This window comes from Oncorhynchus keta, chromosome 35, assembly GCF_023373465.1.
Source record: "Oncorhynchus keta strain PuntledgeMale-10-30-2019 chromosome 35, Oket_V2, whole genome shotgun sequence".
Taxonomy (NCBI): Eukaryota; Metazoa; Chordata; class Actinopteri; order Salmoniformes; family Salmonidae; genus Oncorhynchus; species Oncorhynchus keta.
The window spans coordinates 67,020,203-67,041,431 of NC_068455.1; the positions used below are offsets into that span (position 1 = coordinate 67,020,203).

The following is a 21,229-nucleotide window of genomic DNA, read 5'->3' on the forward strand; positions in this document are numbered from 1 at the left end:
TTAATAGTCACAACTGTAGACATAGTTACATTTGTCTGTGTCCATCTTTCGCCGACTTTGTTACTCATACATCACAGGGGGAAATTGGATTGTAACTACTAACTTCAGCCTCCTCACAGACGGTGGGCTCGCTTGCAGGGCCTATGTGAAAAAACGCCATGGGTAACGTTAGCATTCAAGCAATACAGTCTCTCCACTTGGCACATGTTTTTTTACTGAAATACAGTCAGTTTATAAACGAGCAGTCCAATCGAAATGTGAACTTTAATTGTCTCGATTCACGGGAATGACATTATAGCGACAGATGACTTCTCGGACATGATTATATATTTTTGTGAGCACCGCAAAGGCATATAAAGCTGACGTCAGGGAAAAGTAATCGATATATATATTCCTCTGCCAATGATGGCGTGTGTTGTCAATCGTTGTTTTTTAAGGTTGATTTAGCTGGTCTGATGGTTCACTTACTTCCCAAAAGAAAGGGAATTTGGTGGCTGGTTTACTGGATATAATCTTAAAGGCATAGCCAACGTAAGTAAATATATGGCATTCGATTTCAATAAAAACATTTGCAACAAGTGTCTTTTTTATATATACCTATGTAGAAATGAAATGTTTTACTTTCAACTGTGTTTTCAATTCAAGGTGGCTACAGTTCATTGGCCAGAGTTCATATGTTAAGAACTAGCACATCTTTGTAGGGTAGTCTTGACTATGGTTGTTGTTTTGGTGGCTATGGGCATCAAGAAACCAGATTATAATGTACTGGCCATGCTTCCTCAGTGTAATGTTCTCTGTTTTACTGAAGTCCAGGAACGCCCACCACCTTACCAGAAGTGTATTCATTATGTACACCGTGGCAAAATGTTTCACAGCAGAAAACATTTTGCAATGAAAATGAGAGTTTCTATTGAACACATTCAGGTAGGTCCCTCCTTGTTAATTCCGTTTGGTTCCTAATGACAGTGATGGAGAGTAGTGGGGCTCCCAAGTGGCACAGCGGTCTAAGGCACTGCATCTCAGTTCTAGAGGTGTAACTACAGACCCTGGTTCAATTCCAGGCTGTATTACAACCGGCCGTGATTGGGAGTCCCATAGGGCGGTGCACAATTGGCCCAGCGTCGTTAGGGTTTGGCCGGGGTAGGCCGTCATTGTAAATAAGAATTTGTTCTTAACTGACTTGCCTAGTTAAATTTTGAAAAATAAAATGTAGTTTAACTAATCATTTAATTACATTTGGTTGTAGCTTGGTGGTAGCTGAACTAAATTCAAATCTTGGTAGTGTTTTCGGCAGTTAAGGGTAGCTTCAGAGTAGCTTAACTTCTTCCAGTGTGAAGTAATTGGTATCTTGGTAAACTATATTTTCAGAGTATCTTGCCCAGCACAGCCTAATGAACACACCCCTGGTTACATAACCCAAGCTGATGAGTCAGTCTCCACAACAGCAGGACTGTGTCCCAAATGGAACCCTATTACCTTGATGGTGCACTACTTTTAACCAGGTTCCATAGGGGTCTGGTCAAAAGTATTGCACTTTATAGGGAATATGGTGCCTTTTGAGACACAGAGTAGAGGTAGCTGTGTCCTCTGCTCTGCAGCGACACGCTCCACTCATAATTAAAGAGGTGTTTAAGAAGGCAAGGCCCATTGCCTCCCCAGTGCAGTGTTCGTGTGTGTGTGTGTGTGTGTGTGTGTGTAAGTGTTTGAGTCAGAAAGAGAGTTCATACCCAACTCAACCGCTCCTTCTGTGTCCGCACAGTGTCAATCCTAAAAAAGGAGGGTTTGTTCGGGACATGTGATTGGTCGGGTAGAGTCGTCCTATCCGAGGAAGCGCGGTAACGCTCCCTGAGCCAGAACAAAACATTAGCTCATCTCCTTCCACTTTCTCTATCAAGTCTGCAGACAGACAGAGATCATAGGAAAAACCTGCGATGAGGAACAAGTTTTTCACAAGGCACCCCGGGGGCCTCACAATTTGTGTTTTACGCCCGTGTTCCCTCATACCCCCACAGAAGTCTGGAGGGTGTTGATAGGTTCTCCCTCGCCAGCCAGGGGTGCCACTGACCACAGGGCCTTGACGTGTCTTGGTCCTGTATTGGTGTGTGTGCGTGTGCGTGTGGATGTGTGTGTGACTCAGAGTTGCCCCTGTCTCTACAGATCCACAGCTCAACTTGTCACAGTCTGAGGAGGAACATGTCCTGACTCTGGGGCCTTGTCACCACTAACGCACCACATTCCCTATATAGTGCACTACTTTTGTACCAGAGCAATATGGGTCCTGCTCAAAAGTAAGGAAGGGGAAAGGGTTTACCTAGTCAGTTGCACAACTAAATGCATTGAACCAAAATGTGTCTTCCACATGTAACCCAACCCCTCTGGATCAGAGAGGTGCGCGGGTCTGCCTAAATCAACGTCCATGTCATTGGCACTAATATTCTCCCCTCCTAGAACCTATGGATCCTATACAATAGGATGACGATGGTTTATGACGGATTCACACTCTTTGAATGACAAGGTGTTGTGTAGGATAGCCCTCTTAAAAATAAATTAATTAGTGTCACACCCATTGTTACCTTCTTAGACAAGCAGTGAGACTGACTCTCTCCTTTTCCCATTTGACATTTCATTACACATTTCTTCCAGAATGGAATTTTGGGTGTACAAAAGCCTACAAATGCATTTGTGAGAAATGTTGATAATTCTACCACTCTGAAATTCAGAATATCACGAAACACCAAACTCTGAAAGCGATACTTGCTAAGATACATTTTGAGACAGTAGGCAATAGTTCTTTTGAGGCCCTCTGAGCAAGTACATGTGAATGATGTTTCAATCTCTCGTTCATGGTAGACATTATGTAAATCTGAGACGTCTATTATGTTAGTGGGTCATTGAAGGCTGGGGACGCTGTGTCCCTACCTCTCACAACAGGTTGTTGGTTCACACCATAGAGATGTATAACGATCTCTACTTGGTAATAAACGGTTTTTCATGGACATTGCCATTGAGGGCTTCCACCATTTGAAAGTACTCAACTGGGTGGGGATTCCTACAGGTTGGGATCATTGTCTTTTCTTGAAATTGTTGTGCCTAGTTTGTAAATGGCTTTGAGCTATATCTCCAGCACTGCAGGTGGCGGTAAAATACCACTATTAGCTTTACACTTTTTTAAAACATTAAAATAATATACATATATATATATATATATATATATATATTATTTTTGTAGATAGCTTCAATGGTGCCACCCATGCTGTCAAATACACTATAATTGCACATATACAAAGTTGAGACCTTTTTTCATCTCTATGGTCCACACACACACAAAACACACACGCCTGCCACCTGCATGCAGCAGCCATAGCAGCGGCCACTATAAAAGTCATAAAACTAATATTGTCCTTTATGAGCTTCCTCTTCCCAAAAATCCAGCAGTTCACTCTCCATCTCTGTCTCTGTCTCCTCTGGGGGGCAACTGACTGCTGCTGCTGGACAGGGCCCGCATGAGGTCACAGACTGGAGACACGGCAGGCACGCCATGACATCACTATGAGCTCATCCCAACAAGGCAGACAGGGGTCAGTGGAGGCAGTAGGCCACTGACTTCATATACAATATGCATCTGTGTTTGCATGTCAGAACGTCTTAGTAACCACATAGTAACACATCTGGTAGGAAAAAAATCAAAGGAGACACTGCCACTGTCACTTTGTTTCTCAGGTGGAATCCTAAGTGAGACCGTAATGAAGATTGGAGATATCTACTTCATCCCCAATACGGAAACTATATGTGAATGAGTACAGAAAGAGTTCAAATTTCAATCAATAGCATTTAAATCAACCAGCATTTAAATCATGTTAGCCATTCATTTCTCCTTTCTCTCACTTCTACCCCACAGCTCTCTCTCCTCCACCCCACAGCTCTTTCTCTCCCCTTTCACCTCTCTTTCCTCTCCCTCCCCTCTCTCATCTCCTCTCTTATCTCCTCTCCCTCTCACCTCTCACCCTCATCTGCTCTCCCTCTCTATCCTCCCTCTCACCTCTCTCCCCTTCTCCCTCTCACCTCTCTCCCCTTCTCCCTCTCACCTCTCTCTTTCCCTCCCTGTCTTAGTCATCATAGGATGTGTCAATGTTTCTATCATTTTAGAGGTCATGCCCACTGGAGCGAAGAGGAGCTGATCTCCAGAGTGCCAAGGTGGTGCCAAGACACAGACTTTTTCCTCTTGCCCCCCCCAACACTGTGACACCCCACAGGCCCCCCCTGCGCCTCACACCCCATGCCACGGCCGGTCCTCCTGATGAGGCTAACTTACCCCACCTCCCCCCGTCCGTTGCTGTCGTAAAGATTGTGGGGTATAAATGGAGGTGCGAGGTGGAGGAGAGGACTCAGAAAACTCTAAGAACCAGATCTAGAACTACAGAACTAGAACTAAAGAACATGAAGATGATGGACTCCATTGTTGGGAGAAACTGGACACTGACCTTCCTGGCTGGGACTCTGCTCTGGACCACCCGTTGCCTAGCTGCTCCCATGCAGTGTCACTTCAACTCTAAAGGTGAGAATATCATACTGAAAGGTGTTTTTCATTCAACAAATTTCTTTAGGTTGAAGATTCCGATTCTGTTCAGAGAGTATTTGGTAAAGCAGAAACGTTTTGGGGACCTGTCAAACTCATCCATTGTACATTCAGGCCAGAGTAGACTTTTTAAAATTCTGAACATCTTGGATGGATGAATCCATCTGAAGTTGAGTACAAAGTTCATGTGGATGTCCTGCGGATGAATATAGGTTGATTTGTATATGTGTGGCACTTGGGTTAACACCCCTGGTGGTCTGTCCCAGGCCTGTGTGTGTACGAGGGGAGACACTACTCCCTGGGGGAGTCTTGGATGGAGGACGGCTGTCTGCAGTGTACCTGCCTGCACCCCATGGGCGTCGGCTGCTGTGAGACGTGAGTCCACGCACCTGTAATCAATGTGCCTTTCTGGGTAGTCATGTTAGCATTAGCAGTAATAGGAATGTCATTTCCATGGTTGGGATGAGCTTGCCATTCAACACAGCCATGTACATTGTGCCCAGAGTCAAGTAATGTAAGGGAAACAGGGTTGGGTCTGGATTTGATTGTGATGTGTAGAATTGGGACAGGCAACTTCGACATAGCATTGTTCTGTCAGGATATTGTCATTATGTCCTTTCAGAACATATGACAGTGCTGTCAATTACATTCCCCCTCTCTCCGCACAGGGTGCATCGCCCGGTAGACTTCCCAGCTTGGTGTGAGGTTCGGGTGGACGCTCTAGCCTGTAAAGTGACCCTGGTGCAGAGCGCTGACCGTCGCCTGCCCTGCCTCCCTGGGAATGGACACAACCTGGACCCCAGCCACGGCTCACGGGACAACTACCTGCAGATGGTGGAGTAGACAGGGACCCCGGTCAGACAGTGGAGGGACGGCCTCATTGGAATGAATGTCGCCATTACAATGAGCCCGTCCTCCGATTTAAAGTGTCAACAGCCTCCACTGAAGTCGGGAAGATCAACTCCCTCCACCGCCAACCATCTCCGTCCATGTCAGTGTAATCCTAACGGTCCATTCTCACTTCAGTTGCAGATCAGTGATCAGTTAACATTTAAACCGCATGAATATTACAATACCTTAAGCAGTAAATGATACTCAGTTGAAAAGCAGAGGTGAGCCCACATAATGGAATCCCTCATTTACCACCCTGTAATGCACTACTGTAAAGCTTTTATAGTAATATATATATATATATAACTATTGTTGTATTTCTTCTGTCCTGTCTTGCAGTTATCCTCTAAATAAAATTCTTGTTGCGTGAAAGTCATTTGTTGATTGTGTGGATAAAAGACTACTTTCAGATTCATGTGGGATTTGATTTTGACATTTTAATTACTGATTCACATTGAACAGTGTTTCATTAACAATTTCAAAAATACAGTTGTACAGCATATAGCTCTTGAAAATAAAATAGCAATGGACTCTTTAGGGGGTTTTGAATAAAGGGGTAAACAATGAAATACTGTGAATAACCCCACAGATAGTAGCATTAAACACTGATCATCATCATCATCATGTTTCAGCTAGAAAAACAGGAAGGTGAGCAGTCAAAGAAAAATATAGGATGCACTGCAAAATGTTAAAATATTAAAAACGGCAAAAGCTGCCTGCTTTATATCTGGAATACATTCTTCCTTCCTCACACAGTTAAATGTTGATGCTGTTGGTCCCTGTAAACTGGGAGACGTAAGACGTCAGGGCTGGATTGGTGGGGAGCACTTTGATTGGCAGGTCCCAACTGAAGGTATCCACATCAACATGCTCCGCCCCAGTCCACACGGTGACCTCTGGTTGGTTTTGCAACACGTTGTGCGATTCCATAGGCTCTCGGGACGTGACGAACTCAAAGTGCAGACGCCATCGCAGGGTCACTGAGGAATGAGTTGAGAATGTCATGAAGCTGTCTAGGAGTAGACAGAGGGTTAAATACACAGGGAAGCTTTAGAGACAAAGACAAAAGGGTTGAGAAGCGCGTCATCGCATAGATTAAAAACAAGTCTTCGACTAAATATTTTTTTTTTTTAAAGATAATATAAGATAATAAACAAAAAACTAACAGACAGACTCAAGCAGGGCAGGCTACTTGCTATAACATAGGGCAGAGAGATGAGTGGTGAATTCCTGATGTCCCCTCGGCCACCTCTGAGCCTGGTTCCTCTCTAGGTATCTTCCTATGTTTCCTGGTCACTGTGCTCCTGCCTGCATTGCTAGCTCTTTGGGATTTTAGGCTGGGTATCTGTATAGCACTTCGTGCCACCACTTAATGAGATACATTTGATGGAAATTTGACTTAGCTACGTACCGATGTCTGTGCTGAAGCCGGGGGTGACGTTGAGGGGGACGGGGAGGGAGAAGTGGGTGGAAGCTGTGTGGAGGCAGGATTCTAAGTGACGACCGTGACCAGTCACACTGATCGACTGACCGGGACGCCGCTGGTACCCCTGCTGGATCTCCTCCTCACTCTGCAGGCTGACCGAGTACTGACAAACACACACTTTTAATATCCTCATTCAAGTAAAAATATGGCAGGCCCTGACACAGACATACGCGCACACACACACCTGTATACAGGGAATATCCCCTTCTGAGAAGTCGAAGGTGCCGATGATGTCCTCCCCTAGTCTGTAGACGGTCTTGAAAATGCAGAACTTGGCCACCTTCCCCCGCATGTTGGTGATATTGAACAGATCTGTGGGAGACAGGGGTCAAAGGTCACATGCATTCCACATTGCTGCTAAACACACACACACACAATGTCTGCAATGTCTTTTGTTGTGTCGGACCCCAGTAAGACTAGCTGTCACCATGGAGAACCTAATAAACCTAATCAGAAACAAACAGATTAGAGATCAATGAATTGGAGTCTGCAAAAAAAAAAACTCAGTACATCATCTAGCTGATGTGGAACACAAATAACATTAAAGGAGGTGTCTCATAAGAGCTGCCACATAGCACTGGTCAAAAGTAGTGCACTATAAAGGGAATAGGTTGTCATTGGAGAATTAGCTTAGGAGAACAAGAGACTGACGGGGACAGCGGCGTGAGGTGATCGTCAGCATGTCCAGGGCTCTCTCCAGGGGGCGATCATCTCTCCGCCCACCCTCCTCCTCCTCCAGGAAGGGGTTAGAGGGGGCCACCTCCTCATCCTGGGGGAACGGGGGCTCCGGCATGCCTACGACAGGGACATCATGTCACTCATTTTGAACAATGTCATTTTATAGGAGGAAAACATGTCCACAACAGGCATTTCATACATAGTGCACCCTTTTACATTTTATTATGTTGCAGTCTGAATTTCAAAGGGATTCAATTGAAATTGTGTCACTGATCTATACACAATAGTTCATAATGTCAGTAGAATTTGTTTACAATAAAATGTAAAGCTGAAATGTTTTGAGTAAATAAGTATTTCAACCCCTTTGTTATGGCATGCCAAATCAGTTCAGAACTAAAAATGGGATTAACAAGTCACATAATCAGTTCCATACTATGTTATTAATAGTGTTTAACATGATATTTGAATGACTACCTCATCTCTGTAACCCACAAATACAATTATCTGTAAGATCCCTTAATCGAGTTGTGATTTTCGAGCATAGATTCATCCAAAAGTCCAGGGAGGTTTTTCAATGCCTCACAAAGAAGGGCACCTATTGGTAGAGGTGTAAAAACAAAAAACAACAAAAAAAAAAGATGGAATATCTCCGCAGCTTAGAGAATATCCCTCTAAACTGCGGAGAGAAGCACGAGATTGAATATCCCCCTTAGTTATCACCATATCCCTTTACTGTGGGAATTCTGATCAAATAAATACAATATTAGCCATTTCAATGCAACATACCGCAAAAAAAATTAACTACGCAAGACTTCAACTAGCCTGTACCCCTTCACACTGACTCGGTACCCCCTTAATATAGCCTCATTATTGTGTTACTTTTATTATTTTAGCTTACTTGGTAAATATTTTCTTCTTTAACTGCACTGTTAGTTAAGGGCTTGTAAGTAAGCATTTCACGGTAAAGTCTACACTTGTTGTATTTGGCGCATGTGGCAAATAAAGTATGATTTGAAGACTTAGTATGCAAAACTAACTATGCAAGATATTTTGTTATAGGCAGAACGCATCGGAGTACGATTCTATTACATTGACAGCCCGTATTCTACACAGAATGGAGCGCCATAACCAATCAGAGCTGCAGTAGGCCTATATGTAAATAGATTCCATAAATGCAACTGTGCTATTCACTTTGAACTGGACTGTGTTTACAGCATGAGTGGTTGTGAGTAGATGCACTTGTTTTGAGATTAAAGCGAGAGCTGCATGTAGCCACGTGCAGAGGAAGTGTTGTATTTTGAGACAGGCTTGAATAAGCTAAGTAGCCAATAGGCAGAGGGTAGCATTATGGTATGGGGAATAATGCATTTTATCTTGAAAAGTGGTGTCTTCCATCAAACAGTGGACAAACAGGTTAATGTCAAGCCCTGCAGGTTTACATCAAAAGTCTCATGGAATGTAGGCCTACATTGAACACCACACATTGGCTGCTAACGCAGGCTGAACAATAGAACAGCTATTTCCATGTTCTGAGATGCATTTGCGCCATTGTTTTTGATGATAGGCCACTCTGGTAGGCCTACAATATGATCATCCACAGTAACCTACTTTTCCACTTTCTGAAACTTAAAGCGGGTACATTGGTGTGCACATGCTGGAAGTGGCACAGAATTTTCACAACATTCAAGTTCGTGCTCAGCAGAGGGAACATTACCTTTGAACATGGTGAAGTTATTAATTACACTTTGGATGGTGTAACAATACACCCAGTCACTAAAGATAAAAGGTGCCCTTCCTAACATAGTTGCTGGAGAGGAAGGAACATGCTCAGGGATTTCACCATGAGGCCCAAAAATATTTTTTGTGTTCGTTTTTTACACCTTTTTCAAGATATCCAATTGGTACTTAGTCTTGCCCCGTCGCTCTAACTCCTGTATGGACTCGGGAGAGGTGAAGGTCGAGAGCCATGCGTCCTCCAAAATATGACCCTGCTAAGCCTCACTGCTTCTTGACACACTGCTCGCTTAACCCGGAAGCCAGCAGCACCACCGTGGCAGAGGAAACAACGTACAACAGGCAACATGAGTGTGCAGTCGCCCTGCCCGCCACAAGGAGTCGCAAGAGCTCAATGGGACAAGGACAGCCCTACCAGCCAAACCCTCCCCTAACCTGGACAACGCTGGGCCAATTGTGTGCCGCTTTATAGGTCTCCCAGTTGCGACCAGCAACACAGCCTGGAATCAAACCCGAGGCGATAGTGACGCCTCTAGCAATGCCTTAGACCGCTGCACCACTTGGGAGGCCCGGCCAATGGTGATTTTAAAACGGTCAGAGTTTAATGGTTACGATATGAGAAAACTGAGCATTGCTCAACAACACCGTACTCCACAATACTAACCTACATGGCAGTGAAAAGGAGGAAGACTGTACACAATAAAAAATAATTACAAAACATGCACTGTGGCAAAGAAATTAACTTTGACCTGAATACGAAGCGTTATTTTTAGGGAAAACCAAACATCACTGAGTACGACTCCATATTTTCATGCATGGTGGTGGCTGCATCATGTTATGGATCTGAATGTCATCGGCAAGGACTAGGGAGTTGTTTTTATATAAAAACAGAATACAGCTATAAACACAGGCAAAGGAAATCCTGGTTTAGTCTGCTTTCCAACAGACACTGGGAGACTAATTCACCTTTCAGCAGGACAAGCCTTTTATCTGCAGTGCATTCGGAATGCCTTCAGACCCCTGGACTTTTTCCACATTACGTTACAGCCTTATTCTAAAATGGATTAAATCGCCCCCCCAAATGTAAAAAGAAACTGAAATACATTTACATAAGTATTCAGACCTTTTACTCAGTACTTTGTTGAAGCACCTTTGGCAGCAATTACAGCCTCGAGTCTTCTTGGGTTTGACGCTACAAGCTTGGCACACCTTTATAGGGGGAGTTTATGCCAGTCTTCTCTGCAGATCCTCTCAAACTCTGACAGGTTAGATGGAGAGCGTTGCTGCACAGCTATTTTCAGGTCTCTCCAGAGATGTTCGATCAGGTTTAAGTCTGGGCTCTGGCTGGGCCTCTCGAGGACATTGAGACTTGTCCCGAAGCCACTGCTGCATGGTCTTGGCTGTGTGCTTAGGATTGTTCCGTTGGAAGGTGAACAGTCACCCCAGTCTGAGGCCTTCATCTTTGCCTTAAGGAGGAGGAGGAGTTCATCTTTGCCTTAATCCTGACTAGTCTCAGTCCCTCCCGCTAAAAAACGTCCCCACAGCATGATGCTGCCACCACGCTTCACCGTAGGAATGGTGCAAAGTTTCCTTCAGACGTGGCGCTTAGCATTCAGGCCAAATAGTTCAATCTTGGTTTCATCAGACCAGAGAATCTTGTCCTTCAGGTGCCTTTTGGCAAACTCGCTGACCAAGATCTTTCTCCCCTGATTATTCAGTTTGGCCAACTCTAGGAAGTGTCTTGGTGGTTCAAAACTTCTTCCATTTAAGAATGGAGTCCACTGTGTTCTTGGGGACCTTCAATGTTGCAGAAATGTTTTGGTACCCGTGCCCAGATCGGTGCATTGACACAATCCTGTCTCAGAGCTCTACAAAAAATTATTTGACCTCATGGCATGGTTTTTGCTCTGACATGCACTGTCAACTGTGGGACCTTAAATAGACAGTTGTGTGCCTTTCCAAATCATGTCCAAGCAACTGAATTTACCATAGGTGAACTCCAATGAAGTTTTAGAAACATCACAAGGATGATCAATGGAAACAGGAACTCAATTTCGAGGTTCATAGCAAAGGGTCTGAATACTTATGTAAATAAAGTATTTCTGTTTTGGAAAAATTTCTAAAAACTGTTTCCACTTTGTCATTATGGGGTATTGTGTGTAGTTATGAGGGAAACATTTATTGAATACATTTTAGAATAAGGCTGTAACAAAATGTGGAACAAGTCAAGAGGTCTGAATGCTTTCCGAATGCACTGGAGTTGCTCACCAAGAAGACACTGAATGTTCCTGAGTGACCTAGTTACAGTTTGGACTTAAAAATCAGCTTGACAATATATGGAAAGACCTGAAAATGGCTATCTCGTAATGATTAATACTAGATAGCAAATATAAATGAGCAAATATTGATACTCCAGGGTGTGAATACTTACAGTACCAGTCAAAAGTTTGGACACCTACTCGTTCAAGTGCTTCACTTTTTTTAAAAGTATTTTCTACATTGTAGAAAATACTTTAAGACATCAACACGTTTGTAAGTCGCTCTGGATAAGAGCGTCTGCTAAATGACTTATATGTAAATGTAAACACGTCGTAACCAAAAGTATGAAACAAATCAAAATATATTTTATATTTGAGATTCTTCAAAAGTAGCCACCCTTAACCTTGACAGCTTTGTTCACTCTTGGCATTCTCTCAACAAGCTTCACCTGAAATGCGTTTCCATTAGTCTTGAAGGAGTTCCCACATATGCTGAGCACTTGTTGGCTGCTTTTCCGTCACTCTGCGGTCCAACTCATCCCCCAAAAAATCTAAATTGGGTTGAGTTCGGGTGATTGTCGAGGCCAGGTCATCTGATGCAGTACTCATTCACTCTCCTTCTTGATCAAATAGCCCTTACACAGCCTGGAGGTGTGTTAGGTCTTTGTCCTGTTGAAAAACAAAGGATGCTCCCACTAAGCACAAACCAGATGGGATGGCGTATTGCTGCAGAATGCTGTGGTAGCCATGCTGGTTAAGCATGCCTTGAATTCTAAATAAATGAGACAGTATCACCAGCAAAGCATCCCCAGACCTCATCCAAGCTTCACGGTGGGAACACAGAGATAATCCGTTCACTAATCTGCATCTCACAAAGACAGAGGTTAGAACCAAAAACCTAAAATATGGACCCATCGGACCAAACGACAGATTCCCACTTGTCTAATGTCCATTGCTTGTGTTTCTTGGCCCAAGCAAGTCTCTTCATCTTATTGGTGTCCTTTCGTAGTGGTTTCTTTGCAGCAATTTGACCATGAAGGCCTGATTCACGCAGTCTCCACTGAACAGTTGATGTTAAGATATGTCTGTTACTTAAACAATGTGAAGCATTTATTTGGGATGCCATTTCTGATGCTGGTAACTCTAATGAACATATTCTCTGCAGCAGAGGTAACTCTGGGTCTTCCATGTGCCGGTCCTCATGAGAGCCAGTCTCATCATAGCGCTTGATGGTTTTTGCGACTCCGCTTGAAGAAACTTTCAAAGTTAACATTTTCTTGATTGACTGACCTTCATGTCTTAAAGTAATGATGGACTGTCATTTCTCTTTGCTTATTTCAGCTGTTCTTACCATAATATGGACTTGGTCTTTTACCAAATATGGCCATCTTATGTATACACCCCTACCTTGTCGCAACACAACTGATTGGCTCAAACACATTGAGGAAGTAAATTCCACAAATTAACTTAAGGCACATCTGTTAATTGAAATGCATTCCAGGTGACTGCCTCATGAAGCTGGTTGAGAGAATGCCAAGAGTGTGCAAAGCTGTCACCAAGGCAAAGGGTGGCTATTTGAAGAATCTCAAATAACATTTCTATTTGTTAAACACTTTTTTGGTTACTACATGATTCCATGTGTGTTATTCCATAGTGTTGATCTCTTTGCTATTATTCTACAATGTAGAAAATAGTAAAAATAATGTAAATCCCTGGAATGAATAGGTGTCCACACTTTTGACTAGCACTGTATGTAAATGAGGCGTTTCTGTAGTTCATCTTCAATAAATCACAAAAAAAAAACACTAATTATGGGGTATTGTGCATAGATGGTGATACATTTTTTGATCAATTTTGAATTGAAGCTGTATCATGTGGAATAAGCCAAGGGGTATGATTACTTTCTGAAGTCACTGTAGTTTGTGTTCCGTATGCACCATGTTCCCAAAACATTTTGGAACAGATGTGTTCTTATTTCACAAATTCAGGTAGTATCTGTCCGTAAATATATACATACTGTTGAAGTTGGAAGTTTACATACACTTAGGTTGGAGTCATTAAAACTCATTTTTCAACCACTCCACAAATTTATTTTTAGCAAACTATGGTTTTAGCAAGTCGGTTAGGACATCTACTTTGTTTTCCCAACAATTGTTTTACAGACTGATTATTTCACTGTTAATTCACTTTCTTACAATTCCAGTGGGTCAGAATTTTACATACAGTCAACTTAGTGTGCCTTTAAACAGCTTGGAAAATTCCAGAAAATGTTGTAATGGCTTCAGAAGCTTCTAAAAAAGGCTAATTTACATCATTTGAATCAATTGGAGGTGTAACTGGATGTATTAGGACCGATTTCAAGTTATCAATAATCAGCATTTTTTGGACACCGATCATGGCCGAAGACATTGCACTCCACGAAGAGACTGCGTGGCAGGCTGACTACCTGTTATGCGAGTGCAGCAAGGATCCAAGGCATGGTACTAGCTAGCATTAAACGCATCTTATAAAAAAACGATCAATCTTAACATAATCACTAGTTAACTACTCATGGTTGATGATATTACTAATTTATCTAGCTTGTCCTGCGTTGCATATTATCGATGCAGTGCCTGTTAATTTAGCATTGAATCACAGCCTACTTGGCCAAATGGGTGATTTAACGAACACATTCAACGCCTTAAAATCAATACACAAGTATATATATTTTTAAACCTACATATTTAGTTAATATTGCTGGCTAACATGAATCTTTTAACAAGGGAAATTGAGTCACTTCTTGCGTTCTGTGAAACAGAGTCAGGGTATATGCAGCAGTTTGGGCCGCCTGGCTCGTTGCAAACTGTGTGAAGACCATTTCTTCCGAACGAAGACAGCCAACTGATGATTTAACAAAAGTGCATTTGCGAAAAAAGCACAATCGTTGCACGAATGTACTTAACCATAAACATCAATGCCTTTCTTAAAATCAATACACAGAAGTAAATATTTTTAAATTGCATATTTAGTTAAAATAAATTCATTTAGCAGGCAATATTAAAGTAGGGAAATTGTGCCACTTCTCTTGCGTTCTTTGCACGCAGAGTCAGGGTATATGCAACAGTTTGGGCTGCTTGGCTCGTTGCAAACTATTTTGCCAGAATTTTACGTAATTAATTATTATGACATAACATTGAAGGTTGCGCAATGTAACAGCAATATTTAGACTTAGGGATGCCACCCGTTAGATAAAATAGAGAACGGTTCCGTATTTCACTGAAAGAATAAACAGTTTTCAAAATGATAGTTTCTGGATTTGACCGTATTAATGACCTAAGGCTCGTATTCCCGTGTGTTATGTTATAATTAAGTCTATGGTTTGATAGAGCAGTTTGACTGAGCAGTGGTAGTCAGCAGCAGGCTCGTAAGCATTAATTCAAAAAGCACTTTACTGCGTTTGCCAGCAGCTCTTCGCAATGTTTCAAGCATTGCGCTGTTTATGACTTCAAGCTTATCAACTCCTGAGATTAGGCTGGCAATACTCAAGTACCTATTAGAACATCCAATAGTCAAAGGTGTATGAAATACAAATGGAAAAGAGAAACAGTCCTATAATAACTACAACATAAAACGTCTTACCTGGAAATATTTAAGACTCATGTTAAAAGGAACCACCAGCTTTCATATGTTCTCATGTTCTGAGCAAGGAACTTAAACGTTAGCTTTTTTGCATGGCACATATTACACTTTTACTTTATTCTCCAACACTTTGTTTTTGCATTCTTTAAACCAAATTGAACAGGTTTCATTATTTGAGACTAAAATTGATTTTATTGATGAATTATATTAAGTGAAAATAAGTGTTCATTCAGTATGGGTATTAAAATCATAAAATCGGTCGACCACTAATTTTAAGGCCTACCTTCAAACGCAGTGCCTCTTTGCTTGACATCATGGGAAAAGCAAAATAAAATCAGCCAAGACCTCAGAAAACAAATGTGTAGATCTGCACAAGCCTGGTTCATCCTTGGGAGCAATTTCTAAATGCCTGAAGGTACCACGTTCATCTGTACAAAAAATAGTACGCAAGTATAAACACCATGGGACCATGCAGCCATCATACCGCTCAGGAAGGAGACACTTTCATCTCTAGGAGACAGAACCTACTTTGGTGCGAAAAGTGAAAATCTATCCCAGAACAGCAGCAAAGGACCTTGTGAAGATGGTGGAGGAAAGAGGTACAAAAGTAACTATATCCACAGTAAAACAAGCCCTATATCGACATAACCTGAAAGGGTGCTGAACAACCTCTCCAAAACCACCATAAAAAAGCCAGACTATGGTTTGCAACTGCACATGTGGACAAAGATCATACTTATTGGAAAAATGTCCTCTGGTTTGATGAAACAAAAATAGAACAGTTTGGCCATAATGACCATTGTTATGTTTGGAGGAAAAAGGGGGAGGCTTGCAAGCCGAAGAACACCATCCCAACCGTGAAGCACGGGGGTGGCAGCATCATGTGGGGGTGCTTTGCTGCAGGAGGGACTGGTACACTTCACAAAATAGATGGCATCACGAGGAGGGAAATTTGTGTGGATATATTGAAGCAACATCTCAAGACATCAGTCAGGAAGTTAAAGCTTGGTCATTGTCATGACGTTGGCCTCTTTGGGTATAGCAAGCCCCATCCCCCTCTCCCTGCCTCCAACTAGGTTGCTGTGGTCAGAGAGACGTCGTAAATTCCTGAGGATCTCCTCATGGACACAGTATAGAGAGTACATTTTCATAGAGAACAAAGAAATTCCTTCCACCTCACAGAACTTGAGGTACAAACAAATTTCATGTTCAGGAGGAAGTATAAAAGATCGGTGAAGAATCCTGCTACGAACGGGTCCGTTTGTTACAACTTGGGGAAGCTCATGGGAGACTGTGGCCACATTACCATAACATTGTTTATATAATAGCCTCAGATATGAGGTTTACATCTAATCGTTGTATAAGATGAATGAGTATGATACTGTTTGTATAATTGTGTAATATGATTTGGGACTGTTTAATGAAGAAAAATACAATTCCCTTTTGATTTGAACTAAATCAGAGGACCGCCCCTGAGCCCAGTTAGGGTCAGGCGTCCTGGGACCGCCCCTGAGCCCAGTTAGGGTCAGGCGTCCTGGGACAGCCCTTTTCTGCCATTCCGAATAAAACCCAACTTTGAGAAATTATCACCAGACCGAGCTCAATTACAAGACGGCTAAAGGTTGCAGACCATGCTTTTCTCCACTAAGAGGAGAGAAAGACTCTTAGACTATCGATACCGACAGAATAAGAACAAGTCTTTGATATTAATTACTAGTCTGCAGCTGGGAATTCGGTATCATTGAACGCGAAGAACGACAACCTCCGAAACATCCATTCTATAACAATGTCACTCTGAACTATCAACTATAACAACGAAAGGGAGAGAGGACGAAACTCTCCAGAAACAAACTTTTCACCAGCAATCAAGACAACACACTGAGCGTGAATATATATATATTGATTGCAATTGTTCCCGAATGAGTAAGCGTTCATGTATAAAGGATTAGCATTTCAATTGTTATAATGATCACTCTGTAGTGACTTTAGTCGACCCCCCACTTCCACTTTTGTCTAACAAGCCGCAATGCCGGTTTAGCCCACTAGGGCACATTCTCCTATCATTTCTTGTAACCACATTTACCTTGTTTGCTTATGCATTCCTGTGAATTACTTAGTAATAAATCAATTATTTAAGACAATTGATGTATGGATGACTCATAGTGAAGACTGGGTTCGTGCAGATTACCAACAATTTACGACGTTTGGAATGAGACTAACGTGAAGTAAAGTAAATAATTCATTAATTCGAAGACTAATTGATCAGATAAAATATCTGAAAAGTTACTTTAGGAAATGATAACTTCGTAATCTGAAAATATTTCCTTGGTGCCCCGACTTCCTAGTAATTACAGTTACATGATTAATCAGTCTAATTGCGTAATACTAATTACAGAGAATCTTTGACAAAAACTATAAGTCTTCAGTTAATGATAGTAAAGACATGACATCATAAATGGGTCTTCCAAATGGACAATGACCCCAAGCATACTTCCAAAGTTGTGGGAAAATGGCTTAAGGACAACAAAGTCGAGGTATTGGAGTGGCCATCACAAAGCCCTGACCTCAGTCCTATAGACAATTTGTGGGCAGAACTGAAAAAGCATGTGTGAGCAAGTAGGCCTACAAACCTGACTCAGTTACATCAGCTCGGTCAGGAGGAATGGGCCATAATTGACCCTACTTATTGTGGGAAGCTTGTGGAAGGCTACCCGAAACATTTGACCCAAGTTAAACAATTTAAAGACAATGCTACCAAATACTAATTAAGTGTATGTACACTTCTGACCCACTGGGAATGTGATGGAAGAAATAAAAGCTCAAATAAATCTACTATTATTCTGAAATTTCATATTCTTAAAATAAAGTCATTTCTGAACACAACTGATGTGAGATGTACTTTTGTTGATTAGACTGAGTAAGAGGGTCAGGAGGACAGCTCACCATGCAGGACGAGGACTCTGAAGGGGACCCTCAGTAGTTTGATTGGAGAGCTGACCCTCTGGCAGCCGATGGTCAGCTTATAAACATACTTCACTGACTGGCCTCGAAAACTAGGAGGCCCGTCATTGGGAACCACCTCACTGTATGAGTCTGAGGGAGGAAAAAGTAGTGAGAGAGCAAGAGAAACTGTAGCTCAAACGGTAAAGCACGGCTCCTATAAAGCCAGGAAAGTGGGTTACATTCCTGGGACCACCCATTTTTAAATGCATGCTTGCTTGACTAAGTCGCTGTGGATAAATGTGTCTGCTAAATAGCACACATATAAAAAAAAGATTGAGGGGGGATGGAGAAAGGAGATGATTGAGTGAATCCCCTCTGATCTCATTTCTATGCTCCGAGTCCAGTTGTGGTGCTCTTACAAGTTCTGCTCTCTCCGGGGTCTAGGCGCAGGTCACAGAATAGTATCTTGGGAGGCGTGTCCAACATGCACTGCCCTCCTTCTCCTGGTGAAGAAAGCAGGTAGAGGGAAAGAAAAGGTAATTTTGTATCAGACCCCCCCCCCCAAAAAAAAAATAATAATCTATAATCTACTCCATGCACTTAAAGTGAAAAGTAAGCCAAATGTATTATGTGCTAATTCAGTCAAGCCAAGACGATTTGACTGCGCAGGCAGCAGTGGTTTAAACATTCACAGTATACTAACAGTCCCAGGGTTAATCTCCATCACAAGGTGTAATGTACAGTCATGGTGGCTCAGACAGACCGGGGATACAAAATGTTCCCTATGTAGTTCATTAGGGGACAAAGGGCTCAGGTCAAAAGTAAGTAGGGAATATGGTGCCATTTGGGATAGATAGAATTTGTACAGATACAGGTATAAAGGGCATAGGGGAGGCCCTTCACACTGAGCAGATGGGTAAGATTTGGGGGGGCAGTAAGTACATACAATACCAATCAAAGGTTTGGACCTGCCTAATCATTCAAGGCTTTCTTTATTTGTACTATTTAGTGAAGACATCAAAACTATGAAATAACACACATGGAATCATTTAGTAACCAAAACAAAGTGTTAATAAATCAAAACATATTTATATTTGAGATTCTTCAAAGTAGCCACCCTTTGCCTTGATGACAGCGTCGCACACTCTTGGCATTCTTTCAACCAGCTTCATGAAGCAGTCACCTGGAATGCATTTAGGATTTAAATTGACAGGTGTCTTGTCGTTCTGCAGCGATACGCCATCCCATCTGGTTTGCACTAAGTGGGAGTATCATTTGTTTTTCAACAGGACAATGACCCAACACACCTCCAGGCTGTGTAAGGGCTATTTGACCAAGAAGAAGAGTGATGAGTGCTGCGTCAGATGACCTGGCCTCCACAATCCCCCGACCTCAACCAAATTGAGATGGTTTGGGGTGAGTCGGACCACAGAGTGAAGGAAAAGGAGCCAATAAGTGCTCAGCATGTGGGAACTCCTTCAAGAATGTTGGAAATGCATTCCAGGTAAAGCTGAATGCCAAGCATGTGCAAAGCTGTCGTCAAGGAAAAGAGTGGCTACTTTGAAGAATCTCAAATATATTTTGTTTAACACTTTTTTGGTTACTACATGATTCCATGTGTTATTTTATAGTTTTGATGTTTTCACTATTATACAATGTAGAAAATAGTACAAATAAAGTAAGACCCTTTGACTGGTACTTTAACTAAAATATAGTTGCATTTTGACACTTTCCACCTCCCTCAACATGTGTGTGTGGATTCTTTATTATGTCTAGCCACTCACCTCTGCTGGGGATGAGGACAGTGTCGCTCTCTGCCTGGACATCCTGCTTGGTGCCCTGGGCTGGCAGCGCCACTCTGCTCTCACTGGCATGGAACTGGCAGTGGATCTGGGCACTGGCCCACGCCAGCATCTCACTGACACACACACTTTTTAGTCATGTTTTGAGACTTTTTACCCCATGTAACCTTACATACAGTATAGCTAACTAAAATGTACATGCATATAATCACAATTGAGCACTACTGAAGAATGGGTGATGTGTGAGTGAGAGAAAGATAACAGACCTGCTGGCGGAGGTGGAGAGATGGGATATGGGGTTGGTGAAGGTGATGAGACACTCCATCACCTCCCCGGCCAGGAACACCGGGCCTCGGGCCATTGAGGCCACCACCTCGATCATCTGTACTTGAGGAACACAAAATAATATATAACACCTTTATTTAACCAGGTAGGCTAGTTGAGAACAAGTTCTCATTTACAACTGCGACCTGGCCAAGATAAAGCAAAGCAGTTCGACACATGCAACAACAGAGTTACACATGGCATAAACAAACATACAGTCAATAATACAGTAGAAAAAAAAAGTAAACAGTAACGTTACAACACACGTTATTTGGAACGGCAGCTAGCTATGTTTGAAAAAAAAAACGTGTTGTGTTAGCTCGGTAGTTTGGTTATTTTGAGCGAGATCTTGCTAAATTAAATTGCAGCGAGATAACCCTAGCTAGGGTTATCTACTGACTGCTGTCTCCAAATCAGTCATTTAGGTAGTTACCAAGTTAGGCTAACCATTGAAGTAGAATAATGTTTCGAAAACCATACCTTGGCCTCAGATGTGGCACCAGCTAGCCAATGAGTTACGACTCAAATTTAGGTCATCCAAATCAAACTGTCAAATCGATATGAAATACCCACTGTCAGCATTTGTAAATTATTTGAGACAAATTCAGCAACACAACAACATAGCATTAATAAAGCGTTCCATCTCGCAACTGCACGAACATACCGTATCGCGGGGTAAAATTGAAAAGACGTTCAACGTACTATTCTCCCGGTATTGGACACAACTATTGAACCCGATGAATTAATAAATGTGTGTTATACTTACAAATGATCAGTTCAATTCCAATTTTACAAATGACCAGTTCAATTCCAAATTGACAAGCATTGTCTCAAATGTGCATTTTTCAGGAATAACATTTTGTTGGCCATCTAAAGGAGCTCCGTGGCATATGGGAGGAGCTATTTATATTGTAAGTAG

At 42.2% G+C, this 21,229-nt stretch overlaps 2 protein-coding genes across 4 annotated transcripts; one reads left to right on the forward strand and one right to left on the reverse strand.

Annotated features, from left to right (window-relative positions):
* The first annotated feature begins 4,077 nt into the window (after positions 1 to 4,077).
* LOC118367983 (prostate-associated microseminoprotein) lies at positions 4,078 to 5,797 on the forward strand. The gene is made up of 3 exons (XM_035751689.2): positions 4,078 to 4,555; positions 4,843 to 4,951; positions 5,245 to 5,797. Exons 1-3 carry the CDS (start codon positions 4,438 to 4,440, stop codon positions 5,417 to 5,419), a joined length of 402 nt encoding a protein of 133 aa, XP_035607582.1. The 5' UTR covers positions 4,078 to 4,437; the 3' UTR covers positions 5,420 to 5,797.
* Positions 5,798 to 5,884: 87 nt separating this feature from the next.
* Positions 5,885 to 21,205, reverse strand: rgp1 (GP1 homolog, RAB6A GEF complex partner 1). 3 transcript variants are annotated; one of them, XM_035753350.1, is made up of 10 exons: positions 21,077 to 21,198; positions 20,791 to 20,857; positions 20,253 to 20,368; positions 19,969 to 20,102; positions 18,604 to 18,687; positions 18,185 to 18,334; positions 7,605 to 7,748; positions 7,138 to 7,265; positions 6,879 to 7,056; positions 5,885 to 6,447 (listed from the first exon to the last, which is right to left on the reverse strand). In XM_035753350.1, the coding sequence occupies exons 3-10, from the start codon at positions 20,366 to 20,368 to the stop codon at positions 6,224 to 6,226; spliced, it is 1,158 nt and encodes a 385-aa protein (XP_035609243.1). In that variant the 5' UTR covers positions 20,791 to 20,857; positions 21,077 to 21,198; the 3' UTR covers positions 5,885 to 6,223. The 3 variants fall into 3 exon arrangements, with proteins under 3 accessions (XP_035609243.1, XP_035609244.1, XP_035609245.1); XM_035753351.2 differs by lacking the exon at positions 20,791 to 20,857 and having other exon boundaries at positions 21,077 to 21,205; XM_035753352.2 differs by lacking the exon at positions 20,791 to 20,857 and having other exon boundaries at positions 20,253 to 20,373; positions 21,077 to 21,199.
* Between the last annotated feature and the right edge of the window lie 24 nt (positions 21,206 to 21,229).

Excerpts from the sequence above, each read along its gene's own strand:
- rgp1 (XM_035753351.2), bottom strand. The coding sequence starts at position 20,368 with ATGATCGAGGTGGTGGCCTCAATGGCCCGAGGCCCGGTGTTCCTGGCC. Across the intron at positions 18,688-19,968 it reads TGTCCTCATCCCCAGCAGAG|GAGAAGGAGGGCAGTGCATG; the intron begins GTGAGTGGCTAG and ends TTTCTTCACCAG. Across the intron at positions 7,266-7,604 it reads CACCTCACGCCGCTGTCCCC|ATCTGTTCAATATCACCAAC; the intron begins GTCAGTCTCTTG and ends TGTCTCCCACAG.
- LOC118367983 (XM_035751689.2), top strand. The coding sequence starts at position 4,438 with ATGAAGATGATGGACTCCATTGTTGGGAGAAACTGGACACTGACCTTC. Across the intron at positions 4,556-4,842 it reads GTGTCACTTCAACTCTAAAG|GCCTGTGTGTGTACGAGGGG; the intron begins GTGAGAATATCA and ends GGTCTGTCCCAG. Across the intron at positions 4,952-5,244 it reads GGCGTCGGCTGCTGTGAGAC|GGTGCATCGCCCGGTAGACT; the intron begins GTGAGTCCACGC and ends CTCTCCGCACAG.